At 53.3% G+C, this 26,572-nt stretch overlaps 2 protein-coding genes across 3 annotated transcripts; both read right to left on the bottom strand.

Annotated features, from left to right (window-relative positions):
* Positions 1-2,244: 2,244 nt before the first annotated feature.
* On the bottom strand, positions 2,245-16,389 carry TRARG1 (trafficking regulator of GLUT4 (SLC2A4) 1). 2 transcript variants are annotated; one of them, XM_072940048.1, is made up of 3 exons: positions 15,625-16,389; positions 6,409-6,541; positions 2,245-4,466 (listed from the first exon to the last, which is right to left on the bottom strand). In XM_072940048.1, exons 1-3 carry the CDS (start codon positions 16,009-16,011, stop codon positions 4,306-4,308), a joined length of 681 nt encoding a protein of 226 aa, XP_072796149.1. In that variant the 5' UTR covers positions 16,012-16,389; the 3' UTR covers positions 2,245-4,305. The 2 variants fall into 2 exon arrangements, with proteins under 2 accessions (XP_072796149.1, XP_006214478.1); XM_006214416.4 differs by lacking the exon at positions 2,245-4,466 and adding an exon at positions 4,733-4,944.
* A 1,068-nt stretch (positions 16,390-17,457) lies between these two features.
* BHLHA9 (basic helix-loop-helix family member a9) lies at positions 17,458-24,642 on the bottom strand. The gene is made up of 2 exons (XM_072939096.1): positions 22,666-24,642; positions 17,458-17,567 (listed from the first exon to the last, which is right to left on the bottom strand). Exon 1 carries the CDS (start codon positions 23,936-23,938, stop codon positions 23,264-23,266), a length of 675 nt encoding a protein of 224 aa, XP_072795197.1. The 5' UTR covers positions 23,939-24,642; the 3' UTR covers positions 17,458-17,567; positions 22,666-23,263.
* Positions 24,643-26,572: the final 1,930 nt, after the last annotated feature.

The raw sequence follows: 26,572 nt of genomic DNA, 5'->3' as shown, positions 1-26,572 counted from the left end.
CAGCCCAGAGCGTCCCCAACGTCAAAGAGCATATGAACCACCTGGGATCTTGTCAAAGGGCAGGTGTCCCCGGTCAGTGTGTGGCCCGAGTGTCTGCATTTCTTACAGCTCCAGGTGATGCCGTTTACACCGAGCAGGAAAGCTCAAGCGTCTAGCCCAGTGTCTCCCAACCTCAGACAACCATTGGGATCACCTGGAAAGCTTTAAAAAGTCCGGCTGCTCAGGCCACACCCAACACCACTTAAACCCAATTCTCTAAGAGCGGCAGTCAGGCGCCAGCATGGCCCAAGCTCCCAGATGACTCCAGTGTGCTGCCACCACTGGGAACCCGCTCCAGCCCAGCCACCCCTTTACCTGAGAGACTGAGGCCCAGTGAGGCTGGGCCGCCCAAGGTGACACTGCCAAGGAGTGAAAGCTTGAGGCCTGGGCACATGGTGGGGTCTTCTGTGGGTCAGTGAGAGGGATTAGTCAGGAAGGGCTGGGATGGAGGGGAGCAGAGTCTCAAGGGTCAGCCTGGGGTGCCCAACGCCTCCCAGATTCTGGGGTACCCTCCCAGCTGTGCCCCGGGAAATGGCTATTCGTGTCCCCCAGGTGTATCTAGTCCTCCTGGTTCACCAAGACGTGCTGCTGGGCCCCTGACAGCCCTGTGGGTATGCAGAGCAGGCCACCACCCTGCTCACAGGTGGGGAGCCCAGGTTCAGAGAGGCTAGGCCCCTGGTCCCGGGGCACAGCGCCTGTCATTTGAGGCCTTCTGCATTGCAGAAGCTCCAGTTTTTCCTTTGCTGAATCTCAGTCACATGTCCCCCTTTCCCCAGTTTCAATATTTCTAAAATTGGGTTGTATCTGCCAAATGATGCCCAAAAACTTTCAGACCACCCAGCCGGGCGGTACAGTGATGTGACCATTCCTGGCCGTGCCTGTGTGTAAAATGTGTCCATTTACCTGAGTGTTATTAAATTGGCAACATTACACTAGTGGCATTTCGTCTTAATTTGGACCCCCAGGTCGTGCTTAAAATGCCTCTGGAAAGATCACAGTGCAGCAGTGAAACAAAAAGCTACAGAGAACGGTGGCCATCACGTGCCAGGCAGCGCAGGGAAAAGACGCTGAAGTGGCCAACTCCCTTGGAATGGCTCTCAGACTTTTTCAGGTGGGGGAAGAGGCTCCTGTCACCAAAGCTTCCAGAAGGACTGCCCTGCTTCATGGGTTCCTGACTGTGTGGCCTTGGGCAAGTGCCTGGGCCTCTCTCAGCTTCGTTTACTTCTTAGGAAAATAGGAAGACACACCTCACGGAGGTGATGTGAGGTTTAAATGAGATAATTTATGCAAAACATGGAGCCCGGTGCTGACAGATGAGAAGGCTCCCCTGGCTCCTGGTCTGGTTGGAAGGAATTTCCCCAAAGAGATGCAGCCAAGAAGTGGCCAGGCAGGATTTGAACCCAGGCAGCCTGGCCCCACCTCCACACCCTGATCCGCTCTGCTGGGCTGCCTCTCGAGCCCTGTGACTCTCCCTCCTTCCCTGCCCCACCCCAGCCTCTTGCCCTCGGTGTGGGCGCCTCATCCTGGCCACACGGCAGTCCCTTCCCTTCCCACCGGCTGCCCAGCCTCGTGTTCTGCCCACACCCACCTTCCACAGTCAAGCAACCCCGCCTGCCTCGTCCTGCAGCCTTCGAAATGATCCCTCCTCCCGCCCTTCCCCCTCCACACACACATGCACTCGAACTCTCACTTCCCTTCCACAGGGCTTTCCCGTCCAAGCAGCAAAACATGGCAGCAAGAAGCCAGCCTGGGGGTCAGACCTAGGGCTACAGTCCGTTCACCAACATTTCTTCCGTACCTTCTGCAGGCCAGGCGTGGTGTGACCTGGGACAATTGTCTGAGCCTCAATTTACCAATCTGAACCCCGGGGTAACACTAGCGGCCCCGTCAGGCAGCCGTGTGATTTACTCCATGCCTGGCACAGCCCCCTGCCCTCTTCAATGCCCAAGGTCTTTGTTCACAGGCAGAAGGAACCACCAAGGGAAGGCGGGACCAGCATTGCTCACCAGAGAAACTGAGGCCGAGAGAGGACCGACGACTTGCCCAGGAGAAAGCCTCATGCTGGCCTTGGAGCCCCGGCACAGCCAGGCTCTCCAGTGCCTCCCCAAGTTGTTTGGAACCCCTTGACCCCACCTCACCCCACCAGCAGCACAAACACACAGGCCCTAAGTGAGCGCGGACCGTCAGCTTTATTTCTTTCCATGCTGAGAAATACAGAGGAGAGGACTGGTGAGTTGGGGCCGGCAGCTGGGGGGGTGGTAGTGCTTGCTGTTCCCTATGGGATGCGGGGAGACCCCGAGCCAGGGGCCCGCCGTGTTCATGCAGCCAGCAGAGCTGGGACAGCGGGGCTGCCGTTCCTTCGTCTTCAGCGAGGTCTGGGGTGTCAGGCTGCCTGTGGGGTGGGGGGGCAGCAGGGACCCTCCCTCCCAGTCTTATTTCTAAAGGGTCTCCCGTCCTCCAGCCCTGGGCTCCTCTCTGCCTGAAGGGCCGGTCCCTTGCGGCCTCTGCTCCTTCCACACACCTGGGAGGCCTCTGAGCTCCGTCCCTGGTACAACTAGAAAATTCTCAAGTTTTTCTTGCCTGATTGAAAGGGTGTTCCGGCTGTGCCTGCTCCTGCCACTGTCTGCTGTGGCTTCTCTCTGTCTCCACTCTTCTGGGTTTGGAGTATGAACGAGTGTGTACGTGCGCACGCGCGTGGGCATGGGGCTTATGGTGTGGGTGTGACTACCAAGGGTGGGGCAGGTCTGGGTGTGTGAGATGGTCCCAGCGCACACAGAGGCCGCAGTACCACCTCTGCCATCATTTCCCCGTGAGACCAGGCCTAGACAGTCTGCTTCACTGCTCTTTCCTCCCTGGGGGGCTGAAGCCAGGGACCCCTGGAGCCTGCCAGGGGACAGCTGACTCATAACCAGAGCTGGGGCCTGTGAATGTCAGATTCATAGACCTCACGACTCCCCTGGCCTGGCTCAACTTTGAAAGTGACACAAAGACTCTGGGCTCATCCCCTCCCTCCCCCAACAAACAGATGCATCTTTATTTTGGCCTCAAATTTCCCATAAAGCAAATCCAGCTGGCCTTTGCTTTAGGGTAGGGAGAGATTGGAGTTTATTCCCCAGGTGGGCCACTGATGCAGGAACACCAGCCCCAGAGGGATCTGCCCGGTGTCCCTGGGCCCTGAACCCTCCCCTCAGTCACACAGGCCCTTTGAGAAGGCTCAGAGCTGCACCCAGAACCCACTGCCCCTCCCAGCTGTGCTAACAGGCTCCTAGGAGTCTCTGAGGAGTGTGGAGGAGACAGGGGCCCTGAAAGGAGGCCTGAGGGTCCTGAACAGTGCAGAGGAAACATCCTTGGCCAACTTGGGGCCAGTGTGAGAACCTGCCCACCCAACCACCTGCAACCCTGGCTGGAATTCTCCCAGTGTGGGAAAGCCTGGAGCACCCCTCTCTGGGGACTTGGGGGCTGCACCAGCAGGGGCAGTGGGAGGAAGAAGGACCAGGGAGAAGTCTGAGTGGCTTTGCTTAACTCCTTGCAGGTGTCCCATTAGGTCCTGAGACAGAGGCCATGGTGCCCAGCCCCTGATTTGGGACATGTGAGTGTGTTCCCAAACCTGGGGTCCCCGAAGTCAGGACCCTTCAGCTGAGCTCTTCCCTCTGTCTTGGAATCTCTAGATCCAATAAACAACAAACCTTCATTAAAAACTCTTCAGCCCCTGCCCCTGCAGGAGGCACAGACACCCCTAATGTCCTGAAAGCCCATGGGAAAACCCACCAGCAGTGGTTCTAAAGCCGACTCCAGGGGAAGCCTTTGCTGTATGTGGATGGCCAGGGGCACAGGGTGAGACACAGAGCATCAGATGCAGCTGGGCTGGGAGCCCATGCCCTACCTGAGCCATTCTACATGAGGACCCTCTGCCACTCTGCATGGGGGCCCTGAGCCCCTTGGCATGAGATTGGAGTTTATTCCCCAGGTGGGCCACTGGGATTTGTATCCCCAGGTCTGTATCCCAGTCCTCCAAGGAGGCCATGGCAGGATGAGAGCTCAGGCATGGATTCCCCTTCACTGGCTGACCTGGAGGTGGGGTCAGGCCCCAGGAGTTCTTGGTTGGTGCCCCAGGCTACAGCCCAGGTAGGAGCAAGAGGCAGACTGGGTCATCCTGGGAGATGCTCCTGTGGCTGAAAAGCTTGGGAAGAGGTCCATGGGTTGTGCTGTCCCTGTTCCTGCCTTCACCGGCATTCCTCTCGGTGCCTCCACCCTGCGATGGAGGATTTAAGTGTGGCTGCGGCCTCTTCCAGGGCAGCTGCACATCCTGTGTGTCCGAGGGGTTCCAGGGCATGTGCGAAGCAGCAGCTTGGCCTCTGAGCTCTGAGCACCGGCTGGGATCGCAGCAGGCATGGGGCACAAGGCATGCACACAGTCTTTTATCCCGCCTCAAGAAAAATACAAAAGGTAAAGTCCCACGTGTTTGCTCCTGATCATTAGACATGCAGGGACGGTGCTACCTCTCTCCCCACCGTAGTCTTGTTTGTGGGGCTGGTTTCTTCTCACTCTGGCAGTATATGCTGCTTGGTAGAACCCAGGAAATTGTGGGGATGAGAAACCAGCCAGAACCCTGAGGTTAAACTGCCAGGATATGTCCTGAGACTAAACCACGTTATTTGTTGGTTTCACAGTCAGTTTCATTTCCTCCCTTCCTTTCTTGCTCTGGTTTTTCCCATTAGATGTGGACTGACAGTAGGGTGACTTGAGGGTTTCCCTCTAAGTTTGTGCTTTTGGAGCTGGGGGACAGGTGGGGCCTTGGCAGTCACTGTCCTGTCCTCCGTGGTCGTGGGGCGTGCGGGTTGGAGCTCTCCCGTGGGCCGGGGCCTGCCTCTGCTCGCACAGCCCCCAAGTTTTATTTCTTCTGGACTGTTGAAAAAAAAAAATTATGGCAGAACAGAGCTCAGAACATGGGGTCTTCCGGTCCCTGTTTTGAGGATTTGGGTTTTGGTTTCCTAGTCAGAAATGGTAACAGGGGTGATCTGATTTGGGGCTCTTGGTGGAAATGAACTCCTGCCCATGAGAGGACTGGGGCCTTGGTGATTGGTTCAGAGGTGGGGCAGTGACCCCTGAGGACAGAGCCATCAATGATTGAATATTCTAGTGAAAGTGAAACAATCCCCTTTGCCAGTTTGAGGTCAGTAGTTGTCACTTGCCATCCAAAGTGTCCTGGCTAAGGTGACAAGCAGCCACAGGACAAAGAGACTCCAGCATCGGAAGGTGATACCGAGGCTCTTGCCCTGGGTTGATGGGTTCCTGCCTCTCGGGCACCTGCATGTCAAACTCAGAGATTATAGATTGTACTTGCAATCGACAGATAAAGTGGAGGACCTGCATTTTGAACCTGGGCAGGCTGATTACAAACCTGAATTCTTCCCTTTCCTAGGACACCAAGGTTGCCCATGACCCCATGGTGGAATCCCAGGCTTTCTGCCCTAAGTCAAACACTATGTTCCAGACCAGTGGCTCCCAAACTTTAATGGTTGGGCTGGGAATCTTATTAAGAAGCAGATTCTGATTCAGTGAGTCTGGAGTGGGGCCTGAGATTCTGCATTTCTGATCTGTTACCATTGTCAGTATCCACTGTGCCTGGTCCATGGAGCATGTGTGAAGTGGCAAGGTCTTTAGGGGAACAGTTTGTGTTGATCACTAAAAGGGCAGAGATGCTTGGAAGCTCCCAGTGTGAGTGTGTGATGGGAGGGAAATGGACAAACACTGACCTGTGTGGCCCAGGAGCTCACAAAGCTGCCTGGGCTTCATGAGCACCTAAGTGTCACCTTTGAAAATGGTCCCCCTGCTTGGATAACTTCCCTGGGCCACGTTTGGGTGATCACGGAAGTGTACGTCCTGACTTCCATCACACGCATGGTTTACTTCCAGGATGTTCTGGCTGTCTCAGCCGGCGATGCTTGTCTAGCAAGCTCCCAGTTTACAAAGCAGAGTCACATGCATTATCTGAGGTGATGCTCACAAAAGCCTCATGCTGGAGGCTTCTTCCTACCACTCTCAGCGTGAAAACCCTGAGGCTCCACCAGGCAGACATTGATGCCGGTCCCAGGACCTTCAGAGCTGAGGCTGGGGCTCGTGGCCTCAGACTCCTGGGCCCGTCCTCTTCCCACTCCCTTTCCTAGTGATCTCTCCAGGTGTAAGACAAGTCGGAAAGCCAACCTCGCTCGGCTGGTCCCTGCAGGGGACTGGGTTGTTTTTCTAGGAAAAGGCTATGGCCCCACATGTTCGTATCCTTCTCCCCGACACCACCCCTCTCCCAGGGGACTGGGCCACGCCCTTCCTCAGTCCCCACACCGAGCAAGCTGGCGTGGGGCTGGACCTCACCTGCAAAGTTGACAGTCACGGCCACGATGATGATGACGATCCCCATGATGATGAAGGTGATGCTGAGCATCCGGGCCAGGCGGCCCAGCCTCCGGGCCCCGTCCAGGTCCCCCTGCTGCACGCTACTTCGAGACTGCAGAGAGAGGGTGGCAGAGACCTCGGGAAGGCTGTCCTCAGTGGCCCTATGGGGCACCCTTTGCCTGAGACTCCTGAACACACCTGGTCCCCACTGCAGCCCACACTCCAGCAGCCCCCTCAGGGGGGAGGCAGGAGGCTGGGGTCACCACACCCCTGCACCCTCCCCCCACCGGGGTTTCCTCTGTGCAGCGCTCGCCCTGCTCCATCTCCAGGGGACTGCTGGCCTGGACTCAACTGGCCAGACCTCTTGTGGGGCCCCCTAACCAAGCCTGCCCCTACTGGCTGGAGACCGTTGGAAGTATTACCAAGCAATTCGTGGCATTGTCTCAGGACAGTGATGGGCCGGGTGGCTGTGGCAGGATGGTACAGTGGAGACAGAGGGCCTGGGAGGGTGGACTGGGTCCCAGCCATGCTGAGCTGGTGGGAGAGTTAAGCCAGGCCCCTGCAGACCCCAGGGCCTGGCTGTAGTGTGGGACCAGAGGACAGTCAGGAGCTGATGCGAAAACTCAGTGAGATGATAGTGACTGAGGCAATCTCTCTTGTTTGTTCAGCACCATCCATGACCCACCCTCCTCCACTGTCTGCAGAACAAAGTTCAAACTCAGGTTACCTTTGCATTTTCTGATTTTACCCTCTACTACTCTCTTCCATAACCTCTGGGTCCACCAATCTGAGCTGCTCAGGCTATGAGCACCGACTTCCACTTGCCTTTGCTCACGCTATTTCTCCTGCTTGCATTCCTGCTCCCCCACAACACACATATCCAAATCCTCTCCATCCTTCAAGGGCTGGCTCTAGTGCCACCTTCTCTGTGAAGCCCACCAAGATTCCTCCATCTCCACTGGAATAATCATAATCCCTAGCATTATCTGAACGTTTACTTTGTGGCAGGAACTATGCAAGCTCAAGTTCAGACCTCAGCCTCTCCCTGCTGTCTGGGGACATTGAGACGCCAGTCATTTCTTGGTCTTTTCACCCTCTCCCTCTTGATTGGATCTTTTTCTCTCCTGCCTTGAAGAAATCCTCCACTTGTCTCACCAGGTTGTAGGCTCCCCAATGTCTACAGGACAAAATCCAGGTTCCACTTTGTGAGAGTTGGGGCCCTTCTTGATCTGGCCTCTCCCCAGTTGCTTCTCTGACCACGCCTGCGTGATGTTCTATGCTCCAGCTCCTCACCTGTAAAATGGCCTAATAACAGGCCTTGCCTCCTAGGAGTGGTCGAGGGTAAAATGCTCTAATGGATGGCCAGCTCGCTGCATGGCCAGCCCAGGTCGCTGATCTCAGGGCACCAACATCAAGGCAACATTGGGAGGAAGAGGGGGCAACATACAGGAAGGCTTCCAGGATTTCCAGGAAGTTCAGCTTCAGAAATTCTGGGGCTACCTTGAATCATTATCAAGGGACTCATTCTGGGCTTAAGCATGGCATCACGGGGAGGGGAACAGGGTTTGAGATGAGTCCTGCCTCCCACTTTCCAGAGGAACAGTTATCCATGCAGTAATGATTCAGAACCACGGAGAGACACATAGTTCCTTGGGTATGAGGTGGGGAGGAATAGCAGAGGGAAAGATTTTTTTTTTCAGCTACACTGAACCCAATCACTCTTCTTTATCCACAGTGCATGCAGTCCAGTCATACGTGTTCCTTCAAGCCTGAGGACACCGTTGAGGAGATACACTAGGAATGGCCAGGTGGAACAGAGCAGACATGATTATAGATGCATTGTTGTGTCAGACACTTTGTACACACTATCCAGCGTGAGCCTCACAACTACACTGTAAGTCTCAGTTTTCTGATCTGTAAAGTGGAGCAGAAGTAGCTGCCTCTAAGAATAGTGCCCTACTTTTAGATGAGAGGTTTTCCACTGCTAGCTGGCACTCATTTCTGAATCCTCACCCCGACGCCCGCCATTAGTTACCAAATGAAAGATCCATCCTTTGATTTCAGGGATGGAAAAAAACCTTCAGTTCTTTTTATGAGTAAATTACCAGCGGCTCTCCCATTGCCACTTAGTGGCATCACCTTCCCCTTATACAAAATGGCCCAAGTTGAAGGCGCAGTAATACTAATTGCAGTAATGGTTGTAATGACTGAATTAATAGATCATTTGTGATTGCAATGGCTGTGGGAATGCTGAGTGAGAAAACGAATTCAGGCTAATAGATCAGCGAGCAAAGACACTGAAAAAAGTTTGAATGTGGGGAGGGGGGAGGATGGGATGAGAAGGATGCTGGAAAGAGCTGCCAGAGGCTGAAACCAGCCAGAGGAGGGTTCAGGAGCTTCCTCCACCCACGAGGCTCAGGCCAAGGCCCAGCAGATCTCAGGAGAACTGACAAGATGTGCCAGGGCGAGTCAGTCATTAGCCCTTCTGCAGAGATCAAGCATCTCTCAGCGGGTCAAACAAAGGAACATGCTTCTCTGTGCCCCTTTCACATCACTCTCTGCAACCATGCAGTTGGTTCTGAAATGTCCTAACTACAGGTTAACCCTTCCATTGCTGGAGACTGGGGAGGGCTGGCGGGAGGTCCTGGGGGAGGAGTCAGGGCCACTGCAGTGGTGGGTGGGAAGGATTGGAAAAGCTTAGGGGCTTGAGACAGTAGCCGTTTACCAGCTGATTCAGAAGTACATCAATATCTTAAGCCATATGCCTGCGAGCCAGCTGACCGTCGGCCCTGCTCGGGGCTTAGCACTCTTGTTGAATGAATGCATAATGCAGAAATGAATGAAAGTGAGCCTGCAAAACACATCAGTTAAATAATTAAGTTGTCAAAAATGCCTAAGTAAGGAAGCGCTGAAGCCACTCTGGACGACTGCAATGCTTCCACATGCTGTAGGAACAACCCACAGAGACAGGACTGCTCAGAGCCGTCCACCAAAACCACAGACAGGGCCGCCCCCCAACCCTGGGGCTTGTAATGAGGGGTGAGACTCCATCAAATCCAAATTGCCAAAAGCCAGAGATTCCTGTGCGCTGGGTTTACCCTTTCCTCTGACATTGCACTTTCATTTAACATTAATAACAACAGCAACTGCTTCCATTTATTAAGCATTTACCGTGTGCCAGGCTCTGGCACACCATTAGTTCATTTAACCCTCCCCACAGCCCTGTGAGGTAGACGGTTTTATTACACATATTTTCCAGATGAGGAAACAGGCTAAGGAAGGAGGTGGAGTGATTAGGACATGGTCATGTGACTTAACGGGGCTGGAGATGGGATGCACACCCAGTCTATCTGATGCTTGTTTTACTGCGATTGTGGACAGAAGGTCCGCTGCCTGGGGTCCAGCGCCCCTCTTTGGCAGGAGACCTTGCTGACATTGGGGAGCACGGTGACTTCTCAGCCCGACCCAGAAGTAGAAGCAATGAAGCCAGCCTTGCGCTGGCCGCCCCATGAGGAGGCTCACAGGAGGCTGTGGTGCTGAGCAGGGCTGGGTCCAGACACCTGTGATCACAGCTCCTGAGCCCCGATCCCAGCCCTGGTCCCAGCAGGCCCCTGTCAAAGCCACAGTGGGAAGGACACTGTTAGTCCATTAGTTTTCCTCTGATGGAGTGAGTAGGTGGCAGGCAGGAGGTCACTGGAGGTGGGGGAGAAAAAGAGGGAAGGAAGTGGAATTATGCCCTCCATACACAAATGGCCAAAAGGTTTCGCTTTCCTGGGAGGGACACACCATCCTTGTCCCCAAGGTCCTTGTTGCATGTGGGGTGGGGCCAAGAAGAGAATACTGGATTCAATATCCAGCTGATGTGCCTCATTTGTGTGACTGTGGACAAGGCACTGTCCTGCACACCTCTATTGCCTCATCTGTTAAATGGGAACAATGAGCCAGACTCTATCAGCCTCCCCTTAGGACATGCTGCAGAGACAGTGAGCTCTAGTGAGACTGTCAGGGCTGTGGGTCTCCCTCCACTCTGGCGTCAAGGGTTTGACCCTTCACTTGGTAATCAGTGGGGAGGACTTCAGATGAGGAGTTCTCAAGTCAATTCCCAGGACCTAGAGACACCAGTGTGGAGACTTAACTCTCCACACTCTCTGTCTCTCCTTCACCCCTGCTGTTTTTTGTGTGGGACCAAGTGTTTCAGCCCTAGATAAATAAGTGACCCCTCCCTCCCTGGGGAATGGGAGAGTCCTATGAACTAGGCTGGTTCCCAGAAGAGAGGAGGCAGCTGTGGGAACACCCAGTAACGGTCCCCATCTCTGCTCCCCACTGATTCCCAGAGGCAGGCAGTGTAGTGGGTGGGAACATGAGCACTGGCTCTCAGCATCCAATCCTGGGCTCCCAATGACTATATCTCCATGCTTCTGTCTTCTCACCTGTAAAATGAGAATAATAACAATGCCTGGACCTCCTACGGCTATAGTCCAGAATAAATGAGATAATGTATGTGAAGAATTTGGGCCTGTGCCTAACACTTAGTAAGCACATAGTGAACATTATCTCTCAACACTGGGCTTCCTCTGGTTTCTTCTCCCTGGCTCCTAACAATTCCCTTTAGAAATTCATTTCTACAACTATACTCCACCCTGGCCATCACCCAACCTGGTTCCTCCTCTGAAATCTCAACTCTCAGCATCTCTCTTACCCACTCACTCTCACAGCACCTGCCCTCTGACTTCTCTGAGCCCCAACCTCTGGTCTCTTCCACTCCTCCAAGGCTATCGCCATCTTCTCAGCCTCACTCCCTCCCAATCTAGCCCGATTCTTCGATGCATCATCTCAGCCACCCTTGCCAGCATCTTCTGCGCCACCTGATTCTGCTATCATGGCAATCCTGCCATCCCCAACCTTTGGTCGCCCTCATGTCACACCTATCACCCTATGCCTGTCGGTAGAGTAAAACCACATCACCATGCAGCCTGATTACAACTCAGACTCACGGTCTCCAGCCTCAGCAGAGCCTTTGGGTCATTGACCTGTCTGTCCCTGGTCACCTCTCCTCCCCTTTGCCATCAGGCCACTATTTCTCAGCAAATGACTTTGCCCTCCACGTCCCTGGCGGCACGGAGCCCAGACAGCATGGAACCACCTCCCTTTCCTTTGAGGATTTCTCTGCTTCTGCCCACATGGCCCCTCCGCCAGGCTCCCAGGGAGGGGTCCTTCTTCTGGATCCCATCACTCCACTCTTCAAGGACCTCACCTCATCAGTCACCTCTCCCTTATCTGTCTAAGCCTCTCCATCACCAGGCTCACCAGGGGTCTATCAGTGGCCAAGCCAGTGGACCCTCCCATCCTCACTGAACCTGATCTCTCCTCCTCATTTGATGACTTTCTCCTTCAAATTCACTTGACCCTGGATGTCTCTCCCACTTTTCTAGTTTTCTTCCCACCTCTTGGAATATTCTTTTCAAAACCCTTTGCTGTCCACTTCCCCTTTATGCTTAAATGCCGTAGTCCCCAGAGCTCTCTCTAAGACGACTCCACTGCTTTTTGGTTGGGTAACCAGTCGTGGAGAGCAAGCACAGGTCCATCTTCCTTACCACTCTCATCAGTGCCCTCCTTTCTAAGCCCACTGCTTAGTCCAGGCCTTCAGCATCCAGCCTGGACCATCTCAGGAGCCTCCAAGGGGGTCTCCCTGCTCCCAGTCCTGCCTGCTCGAGCTCATTTCCCACAATGCAGTTGGGTGTTGGCTTTAAAATATGAATTGACTGCATCGTGCCTCTGCTTAAAATTTTTCATGGACTCCTCAGGGCCACTAAGATAAAACTTAGATTCGTAGATCAGGTGCCCTGCCCACCTCCCTCCCCCACCACAGTCTCACATCCTTCTGCCGTGCCACACAGCCCATGTCTTATTCTCTCCTTCCCAAATGCCTAGTGTGGTGCCTGGTTCGTTCATGAGGAGCCTAGTCATCCTCTACCACTTGGTTCCCTGCAAACAAGCAACTTGCCATTCAAGTGAATGGTCTTCTGAATGAATGAATGATCTATGTTACTAACTTTTAGGTTTCCAGAAACCCCCTCTGCCCTGCTCCACGCCTCTTCATCTGTCACCTGCATTCCTGCAAAGGTCCCCTCTCCCAAATGTTAGGCTCAGAGGGTCCCCTTTACTCCCTCCTCTCACCCTGTACCTGACTAATCCATCAAAATGTTAGTCTGACCACACCCCTCTCTGGCTCCAAACCCTGTGTTGTATTTGCTGCAGCATGGGTGATGCTTGAGCACATGCTGCCAAGTGAAAGAAGCACGTCCCAAAGGACCACATATTGTATGATTCCATTCACAATTTCGGAGACATTGCGGGTTCAGTTCCAGACCCCCTCGATAAGATGACTATCACAACAAAGCGAGTCACACAAACGTTTTGGTTTCCCAGTGCATATAAGTTATGTTTACACATTCCTGTAGTCTATTAAGTGTGCAATAGTACTGTACTGAAAAATAATGTACATACCTTAATATTAAAATAGTTTATTGCTAAAAAACGCTAACCATCATTGCTCAGTGGGTCATGTGATCTTTTTGCAATAGTAACATCAAAGATCACCGATCACCGTGACAAATATGAGAACAAACAAGTTTGAAATATTTCGAGAATTAACAAAATATGACACAGAGACACTAAGTGAGCAAATGCTGTTGGAAAATAAAGGCACTGGTAGACTTGCTCGATGCAGGGTTGCCACAAGCCTTCAATTTGTAAGAAACACAGTGTCTGCAAAGCACAGTTAAGGAAAGCGCAATAAAACGAGGTGTGTCTGTGTATGAAATGTTTACAAGAGGCAAGTCCATGGAGACACAAAGAAGATCAGCGATTGCTTAGGTCTGGGAGAGATGGGGGCGTGTGATAGAGGAAAGGTATGGGGTATCTTTTGGAGGTGAGGAACGTAATCTAAAATTGACTGTGGCTGTGGTTGCACTTATCTGTGACTATACTAAAAAATCGTTGAGTTGTACACTTTAGATGGATGAACTGTATGATATGTGAATTATATCTCAAAGCTCTAAAAAACCCCAACAAACTTGTGATGGCTTCCCATCCCCTACCAGAGAGACACTCACCCAATTACAACTACCATGAAACAGCACCTACTATGCGCTGTGTTGTTCTTTAGTACTTTGTGTGGTTTGTCTCATTTCATCCTCATACAACTCTGCAATTGAGGTGTTATGCTCACACCCATTTTGCAGATGGGAATAATGAGGAGAAGAGAGGTTTGAGTGACTTGCCTGAAGCCATACAATACCTTGTGGTTTTGTCTAGCGTGGGCGCTTCTTGCAATGTGTTGTAAGGATTTGTTTACAAGCTTCTCCCCACCAGACAGGAGGCTCATGGGAATTGGTGACGGCATCTGGTTTAGCACCGTATTCCCTGCCCCAGGCCCGGTGACTCAAGAATCTGAGATGGCTGCATTGCACTCCTGTGTCATATGCTGTGTAAATGTGAGAGACCATTAGCATTGCATGCAGGTTTCATATTCTTTCTGAGATGAAAAGTAGTAAGATATATTTGAAATGTAAAAACAACAACAACAAAAAAAACCTGAGAAGGATGTAGAAATACACTGGGGGTAGGTTCTGTGGTCTCACAGCCTGGGGCCCAAGTTTCCTTTGACAAAAGCAGCTCCTACCCAGCTCACACCCTGCTACCCACGGCAGGAGATTCTAGCAACCGTTTTCTCCTGGGCCTCTGTGTGGTTTCCCTCCCCAAAGCCTGTCTCCCCTCCTGGGGCTTCTCCCTGTAACCAAGAGGTGGGCCCTGCCGGGAGCCACTGGCTGCCCCCTGAGGCCTGGCTCTGCCCCGAGCTGCCCCCAAGTGCGGCGAGCAGCCCAGGAAGTTAGTTGTTCAATGGCCCTGCCCAGCCCTGGCTCTTGTACCCACGCCAAATCCCTCGAACTCAGGAACACTGCCAGTGTCCCCTATTTATCCCTACTTAGCTGGATTTGATGGCGGTCAGGGAAGGCTCCCCTGGCTGGAGACTGGGCCCCAGTGAAGTGGGTGGAGATGTATGAGGAAATAAGCTTTTGTCTCAGAGGCCAGACAGGCAGCAGGGATGGCTACAGGACCTGGGGGCCGGAAGATGGGTGACTCAGCCATGGAGTCACTCCAGAGGAAAGCAGACAGGGTCTCTCCACTCAGTCCTCCGGCCCTGCCCAGCCTGGGGCTGGCAATTACCATCCTCTGCTCCTAACCTCATTCTGAAATTCATTCCTTGCCAGGTTTGCACTCTCTCTCCCTCTCTGGCTCTCTCTCTTGCTCTCTCCTTCCTGGACCTCAAAAGTCACTTGCCAACATCTACCAACATTTACTATGGCTCCTCTGTAAGTAGTTCTATCCAGATGACTTGGTTTGGGGACGATCTAAGACAATTTACTCAGAACCCTACAGCACAAGTGTGGAAGAAGCAGAGACGAGCCCACATGCCCCTCCCTGGTAGGACCAGCCATGCCCTCTGACACACGTGTTCTCCACCCTTGGCTCAGACCTCCCCTACCCTGAACACAGATGCTGAAATTAGTGCAAAGGCGAGGCCCAAGGGCCCCAGTGAGGAGTTCCCTCCAGAGGAACAGCCCTGGGGGAGCCAGGCCCCAGGGCCCTCGGTGCACAGCAGGGAAGCCACTGCCGGCTCTTGGAAACCAGAGCCGGCAGAGGCTGTTAGAATGCCCAGGAGTCCCCCGGAGTGGGTGGGGCAGTGCCTGGCTCCCTCCTGAGAACACAGGGCCCTGGGACCCCATGCTGGCTGCAACCTGTGCTGAGTCACAGCCCCACTCAGAAATGGCTCCTTGGGACCATGCCCCCGACCCCCACAAAGGCAAGCTCCCCCCGCTTGGCTGTCTTTCTGCAGTGCAGAACATAGCTCCAGGTGGCTCTCTAGAATCCCCTTCCCAGCAGGTATGTATACAAGGTCAAGCTGTGACTGTGATGTCCAGGAGCAGAGATGAAGGAGGACAGCAAACAGAAGCTCTCCGGGCCCCTGGACCCTTCTCCAAGGGAGAGTCATAGGCCGGCTGAGAAAGGGGGTCGTCTCCCCAGCCCCCAGCTCTTTTCTCCACACCCTAGGCAGGGTGCCTGGTGCCTGGCAGGGGAACATGCCTGCCGACCCCAGACCAGCCCCTGCCCTGGACAAAGAGCAGCACTTACCATGATGGAAAAGATGAGGGGGATGAGGTTGAGGGGCCAGACAGGGCAGAAGCAGGAGACGATGGCAAGGATGAGGTAATCTTTGGGAACTTCTCTATCCTGGGCATAGGAGGTGGTGGCAATGGAGGACGGCCGCCTCGAGCTGGCCCGGGAGGATGACAGGGCGAGTGAGGGCTCCCGGTGCCCCTCGGGTACCACCTTGAACGGCAGGCCATGGCCATTCTGCTCCAGGTCCAAAGCCCCCGAGAGGGACTTGGACAGCTTCAGGGGCTTGTCATCCTGGCCCCCGACCTTGGTGAGGAGCTTCTCCATCTCCGGCAGGTCCAGGGGTGAGGCGATGCCTGGCCCCTGCGCTGGGGCAAACTGAGTCTGCCCGGGGTTGGCCATGTTGGCCTGGGTCTTGGGCTGGTCCAGCTCCAGACCTGGACGAGGGGCTCCAGAGGGACCTCAGTGCACCATTCCTCAGCCCAGCCTAGAGGCCTATAGGTCAGGGGCAGACGTGTCACCCAGGAGGGCAGGGACCAGCTGGGGGCTGGCAGGGTTGGCTTCTCCAGGCCAGCTGAGTCCAGAGGCTGGGCCTGCCTGCTGCTCCGTGGAGCTCCAGGAAGCTGGAGTCTTCAGCTCCGTTCAAGTTGGAGACCAACTTTGCCGGAGCTGCTGACAGCACAGATGGGCGGGGAAGCAGCAGAGCGTAGTTCCAAGAGCAGAGAGAAGACGGCTCGTCTCCCAAGTGGGACTTAGGCTAAGTCAGAAAGGCTGTGTGTGTGTGTGTGTGTGTGTGTGTGTGTGTGTCCACCACCCAGCCTCCCTCCCTCCCTGTCCTCCTCAGAGATGCTTTTCAATCCCCTTCTCCCCAGAGAACCACCCAGCAGCAGTCTGCTTCTGCCCCAGCCCAGCCCAGCCCAGCCCAGCCCAGAGGGACATGGGCAGCCTCTGGCTTTCATGGTGGCCCCAGGACTTGCTCCCCTGAGCTGGGGGCTCTGGATGGGGAAGAAAGGCAAAGTGGGTTAAAATGGGTATGTCTTCAACTGTCCTGGGAGACTGAGACCCCTGCTTCTCTTCCACTGGAAAAGCAGCAGCCTACCCCTCCTATCTCTTGGGGAACGCTGGGCCCTGAACCTTCTGCATCCCACCCCGACCCTGACTTCCAGCCCCCGAGGTATCCAGGCCAGAGCCTGTCTCCCAGCTCCAGGAGGGAGGGGAGAACTAATCTGGCCCCTGGAGAGTTCTGCCTTGCCCTTCCGAATGGGTTTCTGAGCAGGTTGCCAAAGAGTGAGGCAGAGGGGCTATTAGGGAGGAGTGATGGTCCTGTATCACGGACACTGGAGCTTTTCTCAGATGTTTTTAAAGAGCCAGCAAAGATCTTTCTGTTCAGGAGCAACTTGGGGCAGATGCCGGCTCTGAAGGGCCTTGGTTCTGGCTGCCTGTCCTCTGATTCTTGCCATTTCTCTTTCTTCTCTCTCACATTTCCTCCGTTTCTGCCACCTTCTCTATTCTCTGCATCTCTCTCCCTGACCCCCATCTCTCTCCTTACATTGTGTTATAAGGTGACCTGGAACCACCAGGGGGTGTGGGGGAAGGGGTGGGTGTGTGGTTTGGAGGAGGGTGTAGGAAAGAGTTTATAAAACCTCAGGGTCAGGCAAGATGGGAGTGGGAAGTTAGAGATGAGAAGGGGTCTCAGAGTTTGTGAAGTTCAAATCTTTTGATATCACATTTTAGAAAACTAAGGCCTGAAAGTAGAAAGATGCTCATCTCAAAGTCTGTCTCCGTCAGACACCAACCCCTGGTCCAGGTCCAGAGGCTGGTCTGGTGCAAGATGAGCCATTTTAGTGACGAGAAATAGCTTTGGGTTGTGTATCAAGCTGGCTTCAGAAATGGCGCCTCCAGCAGGGGCCGTGACAAGGTGGAGGAGGGCGTGTGAGCGGCAGAGTCGGAGTTGCTGGCTGCAGAGGGAAGGAAAGGGGGCTGAGCAGAGCCATGCACTAGGGGCCGAGGGGGAACCTGGGGAGCTGAAAGAACACCTGGAGGCAAATAGTTTTGAAAGTAGTGTGTGGCTTTGGGGCAGATTTTCAGGTTTCTTAAATTTGACAATATTAAATTAAGGGAGAAGGGTATAGCTCAGTGGTGGAGTACATGCTTAGCATGCAAGAGGTTCTGGGTTCAAGTCCTAGTACGTCCATTTAAAAAATATATAAATAAACCTAATTACCTCCCCCACAAAATTTTTTTTAAAAAAGAAAGAAATGCTGTTCCATAAAGGAAATGCATTGTTACTAGCAAAATCCAGGTCTCCAGGGTAGTGAGACTGAGGCTTCCTACCCTCATCTGGGTCTTCAGGTGCCTCCTACTCACTCAGGCCAGGGCTGGGGCAGGAGTGCTGAGCTGGGCTCATTTGCCCAGGAACTCCCAGAAATGTGCTACTGCCTTTTTAAATATGAGACCTCCTACAGAGGGTGGCAGTCTGGGTGCCCTAGACTCTACGTTACTGCCCAGCTTGAACAGAATTCCATGTTACAACCCGAGAGCTGACCCTTGGGGAGAGGGACCCAAGCCCTCCACAGGGCTGACAGCTGCCCGGCCAGATTCCAGAGCCTCCGGCCAAATGTGGCCACTGAGCCCCTGAAATGTGGCTAGTCCACACTGAAATGTGCCGTGAGCATAAAACACAGACCGGATTTGGATTTTGAACACAGTACCAAAACAATGTAAAACATCTTGTTAATATTGTGTATATTGATTACATATTGAAATGATATTTTGGATATATTGGGCTAAATAAGACATTATTAACATTAATGTCACCTGTGTCTCTACTTTTTTAACATGCCTACTAGAAACTTAAAATTTTTAAGTGTGGCTTGCATTATATTTCTGTTGAGCAGCGCTGGCCTAGAGGAAAGAATGAACCTGACATAAAGGGATATTTCTGACTTAATAAAAACTCGAAGAGAAAAGAAAAAGCCAAGAAGTCCTCAGGGTGGCCGTGAGGGAGGTTACCAGGTGGACTTGGGACCTTGGTTTGCTCTGTCACTGCGAGATGCTGGGCTTGTGATGCCATCTAGTGGCCTGGTGGTGATGAGGGGAAGGACCAGAGGCGGACCAGAGGGAGGGGGAGAGGCGAGGAGAAGGAGCACCTGTTTGGGTTCCCGGGCTGGTGAGCGGGAGCCAGCCCGCTGCTCCGGCCCGCGCCTGGTCCTGCCCAAGCCTGCAGTTGCTGTCTCCTCCCACCCCCAGCTGAGGTCTTAAATGGGCCACAAGGGCCCACTCATCATGCAAAGTGTGTTTGGCCTGTACAGTGTTGGCTCAACGCATATTTTTAAAAAATCTGTTTCACATAAAAATGGGGGTTTCAGACTTTTAACATGAAGGTCTGGGAACTCAGGGCTCCTTTTCGGCAGAGCAGTAAGCGGCGGGGCTGGCTGCAGCCTTAAGAAGGGAGGGCGCTGAGCTCCTCCCCAAGCTCCACCGGGGGCGGGGCCGGGGCGGGGCGGGGGCGGGGGCTGAGCCTGAGGCTGTGAGCCCTGCAGCTACACAGAGGTATCGGCCTTTGGGTTCCGCCGCCTCGCTGCGCAGGTAAGTGAAGAAAGTCACTCCAATCTCTGTCCCTCGTCAGAAGAGTAGATAAGTTCAGGTCTAATCAAGGGAGAGTGGTAAGCAGACCCCCTAGATCTGTGTCCCTTGGCCCTTTTTACCCTCGGGTCCCACTGGGCATCAGGAAACCCTATGGGGCTGACCAGGCAGTAGTAATTAAGCAAATGCCGCTTCTCACTGAGACCTTCGTGGGCCATCTCACCCTGCTCCCAGCGAAGGCGGGTAACGGCATCTCTCTGGTGTCTGTGCCCATAGACACATACACATGCAAAGTGTGAGCAAAACTTGATGTGGTCTGGCCCCCATCAGCAAGCACCCCAGTTTCACATCCAGCAAGGTGGGTACTGTGTCCCTGCTGTCCTCGCTCAAAACATTTCCCTATTCCTCTTTGCAAGATACCCTAAGGAGATAATCTCGCACCTTTTAAGAACAATTATGAAGAACCTAATGGATATTAACCCATTTACATCCCCCCAAATTCTCTCAAGGTTTGTTTCTGCACCTACCTTTTGTCCACACCTGTAATCAGTGGGCACAGACCAGTTTGTGATCTGTTCTCCCAATTCACCGTTACTGTCATCCTGTTACAAAACCAGAATTTGCTTTGCCCAGGCCTCTATGGTTGGGCATCTGGGTTGTTTCAAATCTTCCACTGTTATGTACAGTAATGCTGGGACTGCTTTTTTGCAAATTTGTTTTTCTTTTTGGATTATTCCCTTGGGGTATTTTTATTGTGATTTTTGTCAAATTGTTCTGTAGCAAAACAGTACACCTAGAAATCTGTAAATGTGCCCTTTTCTCCACATCCCTGAGCACATATTGGGTCTTAAAATTCTTACTTACTTTAAAAAAAATTATGTTTTTATTTATTTGTTTTTTAACGGAGGTACCAGGGACTGAACCCAGGATCTCATGCATGCTAAGCATACACTTTACCACTAAGCTAGACCCTCCCCTCTGTCATTTTGCTGGCATATCTCATTCATTGCTAGAGAAACAAGATACTGTTCCCTATGATGGAGACATGGAGTTCAAGGGAAGGTGCTGGAAGGCACAGGTTTCCTCAGCGAAGCCAAGAGACTGAATGTATGGGAGCCGTTTGTGAGCTGTAGAGCGGCTGAAAGTGCTGTAATTGTTGGTATTCTCTGTCTTTTAAACATTAACCATCTCTCTCCCTTTGCATACTATTTGAGTGAACTGTTGGGATTAACCATATAGATATACAATTTTTGTCTTTAGTTATATCAGTCATTCATATCTTTTGGTCATAACTTTTAGCAGCTCTGTCTTAAATGTGTGTTTTCTCTTTCCAGTACTTTCCTGTTTATATTTATTTAATACCTATCCTTGTACTAACTACTTTTCTCTACATTTGGATAAACCTATGTGGTCTTGCTTGATAAATTCCATGTCTCTAATAATCACCGATGTGTCTTCTCTCTGCAGCAAATCAGTCATCTTGGAGAACAGATATGGGCTTAGGAAGCAGATTAAAAAAAGAAAAAAACTCAAGGAAGGGTTCCAGAAAACCTGGAAGGCATATAATTAAAGGTACTCTGTCCTAAGATCTGCTAAAGAATCAGGGAGAGCAGGGGGTACCTGTTAGGCCAGTACATACATGTATGCACACACAAATACTCAGCTATCTACATATCTCTATAAGCATGCACATATTCATGTGTTCATTTAAAAAAAAAACGCTGAGTGCCAGGCAAACACATAACATAGAAATACACACATGTGGGCGCTCAAACAAATAGCCCTGATAAAACAATAATAACTACTGTGCTTTGTACTTCAGTTTATAAAACACCTTCCATGCATTCTCTACTTATGACAACTTTGTAAATAGACTGTCTTAATAGCTTCCACTCTGAGTGCTTGCCTGGGGCAGGCACTATGCTAAGTGCTTTAAATGCATCACGTCATTTAGTCTGCACAACTGCCCATTATTTGGATGGAAACACCAAGGCTCAAAGCCCTTAGGCGATTTGCCAAGGTCAGCTGAGAAGTGAGGAGACACATCCCTCCATTTTCCTCACAGTCAGTGTCATACCCACACTTCCACCTGCAGGGGGCGCTATCGCCCTTCCAGGGCTGAGAGTGCAACTGATAGAGAAGAACCCTCATTTCTTTCCAACCTGGAACTTAGGAAAGCAGGACTTGGTCATTTTATCATGTTTCCAGAGAATAAATACCTGAGCTGAAGCAAGGTGGAAGCATTGTCCAGGCTGGTCTGTCATAAAATAATAATATGCAAATAGTAACAATTTGTGAAACACCTTCTAATTGCCAGAAACTGTGCCTTGTGAACAAATGTTAACGCTCACAGCCACCCTGAGATGGAATCATCTGGGTCAGAGGTGAGGAACTAGAGGCGTAGAGACGTTAAGGAAGTAGTAAGAGGCAGAACGGAGACTGGATCCCAGGCAGGTCTGGCTCTTTCCTTCCCACTGTCAGACCAGGGCACTGCCTCCCCCTGAGAGGGAAGGCTCAGTGGGCAGGCCTGGGGCCAGAGTTGCACATTTCGCTCCTGCCTGGACCCCATGACCCCTCTCCTCCAGAGTCAAAGGCTTCCTGTGATCTGTGACACAGCCACCCGCCCTGTGAAATTTGGAGCCCTGAGGTCTGTGGGCTGGGGAACAGACATCAAGTGTACCAGCCAGAGAAAAAAAAGACATTTGTAATTAGGGCAGTGAACCTCTTCTTGACTATTCTGGGGACCCCTCACTATTCCCTGGGCGCCTATGGGCATCTCTCCAGCTTCTGTGGGGTCCCCCACTCTGAGTTGTGGAACTCTTCCTCCCCCCGCCCCTCTGCTAGCTAGCAAGAGTCCAGCTCTCCAAGGAGACAAGGAAGCCCTTAGGCCTCCTTGGCACATCTGGGTCCTCGCCCTGGCAAGCAGCATCAACAAAATCCACCCCATCATCCTGAGTGAGGCTGGACACAAGCTGAGGGCCACTCATCTTAGAGGCAGAGCAGCTCTCCAGACTTCGGGGTGTCGGGTGGGGGGAGGAAAGGGCTGCTGTGCCTCCTACTTCCTCAACAGCCTTGGCCAGAGGCTCCACTTTCCTCAACCCCCTCCCATAATCCTTCCTGGATTCTAAGTCTGCCCCCATTACCCAGGCCCTGGCTGCACTGGCCCACTCTTCCCGGGGAGCTCCATCTGCCCATCACTTGGGGTACAGGCAGGACTTAACTGACCCCCCAACCTTGGCCCTGCCCTCAGCATCCTTCCCTGAGACTGATCCAGACTCTGTTCTCAATGCTACCCTCTCTGTGGCTCACTGCAGACAGTGGCTCTGCAGGGGGCCGGGGATGAGTCTGAACACATCCTTAGCCTCCCAGTCCTGCTCCCCCTCTCCAAATACTGTCCTCTCCCATGGTGCCCCTCACACTACTCTGCCACACCTGGGATTTGGCCATGAACCAATGTCTCTAAGTACGTACCTGCGGGTTTCAGGCCAGGACCCAACATTCCAGGGTGAGCCTCCAGGCCTCAAGCCCCTTAGGCCCGCATCCTGGGCTCCTGGGCCCAGTGGAGTCCTGGGAGCAGATGGTGATGATAGCTTTTCCTTTTTATTTGGCTGCTTCTGATTGCCTCTCCCAGACCACAGAATTGGGGCATCAGCACAGGCAGGGGAGGGGCCCCACACTGTGCCATCAGACCACAGCCAGGTGCCACTCACACTCCCACATGTAAGTCCCCCTGTCCAAAAGCCTCTATTCTAAAAAGCAGCAAGAGAAGATAGGACTCAGAAGCACAGGAATGCAAAGGTCACTTTGTAAGAAGAGTTCATTAAGTTCAAAGGTAAGAAAAAGCCCAGCAGGATCCTGCTCCTTTCGGGGCTGCCACCCTTGGCTGGGACTGGGGGGGCCCAGTGGGTGCAGCCCCAGGCTCCAGAGTTTCTTCCAACTGGCAAAGTCCCTCCTTTCCCCCTCAGGCTCAGCCCATTCGGGTTTGCTCGGGTGGGTTTTGTAGTCATCCTACCATTGGCTCCTCCCAGGTCGGCCTCCCTCCAGGCCCGCGGGCGCTCTCGGTGCTGGGTCAGGAGTGCTGGTAGCCCAGTCCTGGGCCCGCTCGCAGGTGGCTACGCGGCCAGGCAGAGGGAGCCCCCGGACATCGGCGCCAACTTCCCGCAGAGGCCTGAGCCAAGCCCTGCGCCTCGGCCACAGCCCTGGGCCGTCCCAGGGGCGTGTGTAGTGAGCACGAGGCGCAGCGCGTTGCGAAGGGCCCGGCGAGCGGCGGCGCGGACGGCGGCGGACGGGAGCCCAGGTCCCCGGTGTCCCCCGCGCGCACGGCCTGGCCGTGGCACTCCAGGTGCCCGCAGGGCCAGCGGGGCGCGGGGCTGGCGCGCAGCACGAGGGACAGGGCGGTGATGCGGTGGATGGCTCTGCGCAGCGTAGCGATCTTGGAGAGTCTCTTTCCTCCCAGGTCGTGCCGCAGCGCCCGGCGCAGCGCGTTGAAGGCCTCGTTGTAGTCCAGGATGCGCTTGCGCTCACGCACGTTGGCTGCCATGCGCCTCGCCTTGGACCGCACCGGCCGGCTGCGCTTTCTGCTGCCCGCCACCTCCTCTGCTTCGCCCAGGCCGCGAGGGCCGCCGTTCTCCCTCAGCACCCCAAAATCTCTCCCAGCCTCAAGGCAAGTGTCCCCCACGTCCCTGGCAGCGCCCTCGGCCCCCTTCAGGCCCCTGAGGCCTGGTCCTGACGCGCCTCGTTGCATGGCCTTTTCCGGGGGTTTGCTGCTCCGGCTGGCAAGGCTGACAGTCCACCTTCCGAGCGTTGGCTCCTACAGTCTGGACGCTCCTGGGACAGGCCCTCTATAGCCTGGCTTTATGGCACCACGTGGCTCTCCGCCCTCCCCATCCATCCATCTCCCTCCTCCTGCTTTATTACCTGCCTCCAGGTAGGTTGGTGAGGGAGGAACCCAGAGGAATAAAGCAAGGGAGGAAGCATGCAGATTCTTGTAGGAAGGGACCGGACAGGCAGCCTGGCCACACCTGGGGCAGTGGTCCAGTAGCCAGGGAGAGTTTGCCCTGCTTCACTCCAGGGCCTCTCTGGGGTGGCTGGGTTCCACATTCTTCCTCCTGACCCCAAACAGAGTGCCAAATTTGGCCTCCAGGCAGGAGAGCTGATAGGTGCACAGAAGAGCCCCAACGGCTGTGTTTACAGAACCTTGAAAGTTTTTGTCAAGTTCTGTGGGCAACCACAGAGCCATCACAGAGGAAAGCATGGTTCCAGCAGGACAATAAGAGAGGGGGCAGATCAGATACTCCGGGGTCCTGCAGGTAAGACAACCTGGAGCTTCTAGCTTTCTCAGCTACCAGAGTGAGACTGGCTGGGACTCTGGGTTTGGGTTTTGACTGGGCTTTACTCACCCCCTACCTCCCTTTAGCTCCCCTCTTCTGCAGGCAGAGCTGGGCTGAGTCGGCAGCACAGGGTGATGGAGAATGTTTTGTGGCCTTCTAGCTCCCAGTGTGGTACCCATCAGGGGCATCTTTTGGAGTCCAGGGTCCTTGAGCAGCCCTGTCTCATGACACAGCACTGCCATATTGTGAACCCACTCACCACCCCCCACCCCAGGGATTTTAATTTTAAACAGGGTCTCAGAAAAAGAATAGTGCTGAGTCCTAGAGAAAGACTCCCAGTGGAATTTCAGGTATCTACAAGTCAGTTAGTTGGAGCACCAAGGTCAATCTCATTTCTAGCCACGATCCAAATGCCTCCAAAATGCCTCCAAAATGCAAAGCCTGTGTTATCAGCTGGGATGAGGGTAGAGTTCACATCCATCTCACAAAAGAGCAGACCAATAATCCCATTCATTCAAAATATGAGTTGCTCCATGGAGAAAAAGAGAAGGGCTGTTCTTTTGTTTTACTGTCTGTCTTGCCCACTAGACCATACACACCCTAAGGACATTGTATTTCCGGGGCTCCATTCCCCAAATCAGCAGTGTCTGTGAAATTAAAAAATGAATTAAAGCACCTAGAATCAGATTATTTTCTCCTCTCTACTCATTTGTTTCCCACTGTCCCCAACACACACACACACACACACAAAATCACACAGAATTGCAGACCTCAAGCAGGATTCCGAGCATGGGCCTCAGACGTCTGAGCACGCATGGCTGCATCCAAGATGTCAGTCTCACTGGGTCTCAGAGTGCGAGGCAGGGAATCAGGTCAAAGCCCCTATGCTATGGTTCCTGAGTGTCACATTTTACAACCACCTCTGTTCCCACCCCATGCCATGCCCATTAGCCCCTCAAGGCCATTCTAGAGAGAGTTGAGTCACTGTCCTGCTTATCTGTCCTGCCGAGCCTCCCAGAAAAGCCTGGCCTCTGGGCTCAAAGATGGGAGACCAGAAGGCAGTAGATGGACCTTCCAGTCCCACAAGAGCCAGGTGGGAGAGGTGATTTGGTGGGTAGGAGCTCATCCTTTCCCCAGCCACCCCACCCAGTGCCCCTTCCAAAACTTCAAGGGCACCACTGGACATGTGAGTGCATCCAGGGAATTCCAGGGAGTCAGGAGACCTGGTTCTAGTTCTGTCCCCAAATTACTACATGACCTTGTTCCAGTCCTGCCCATCCTCTCTGCACCCAAGCTTATTTTTTTCCTTTGCAGGGAAGACATCCCCTCTACAAAAGAGGATAGGCAGAACCAGCTACATAATTTGCAGAGCTCGGTGCAAGATGAAAATATGGGGGCCCTTTGTTCAAAATTGTTAAAAAATTGAAGACAGAGACAGCAGAGCATGAAACCAAGCTTGAGACCTTCCAAGCCTGGGGCCTGTGCTGCTGCGCAGGCCCCACGCCCGAGAAGTGGGCCCTGAGTGGAGGTAGGGCAGTGTGGTGGAGATGAGTGCAAGTTCTGGATCTAAACTCATCTGATATTTGCCACTTACATAAAGACCTGGGGGAAAGCTCTGGATCTTAGTTCTCTACCTGTAAAATGGGAGTGGTGCCAGCCTCAGAGGACTCAATGAAAGGAACCTGGTAAAGGATAGGCCTTAAATATTGCAACTGGTTATCTCAAGGATAACCTCTACCTGAGTGTGACCATTATCAGGCTTTCCCTCCCCTGTGGTCTTCCTGGGAGTCCATAACCCACAATCAGGAGGAAATAGATGGGCACACCCAGAACTTCCCCTATGTCCATGGAAGGATGGAGGTGACCTGTCCAAGGAGGCCTCCCCTTCCCACTGATCCCCAGGGCAGCCTCACAGAGGGAAGAGTCTGCCTGGGGCAGTGCAGGAGCTGAGGGGAGGGTCCCAGATGGGTGATAAGCTTAAACTGCTTCCCACGCCTTTCCTTCCTCCAGTGAGAACTCAACAGTCCACCAAGGGCACATGGGCTCAA

Source organism: Vicugna pacos, chromosome 16 (genome assembly GCF_048564905.1).
Source record: "Vicugna pacos chromosome 16, VicPac4, whole genome shotgun sequence".
NCBI classification, from domain to species: domain Eukaryota; kingdom Metazoa; phylum Chordata; class Mammalia; order Artiodactyla; family Camelidae; genus Vicugna; species Vicugna pacos.
Note: the sequence above shows the minus strand (reverse complement) of the source record. Positions and strands in the feature narration are given on the sequence as shown.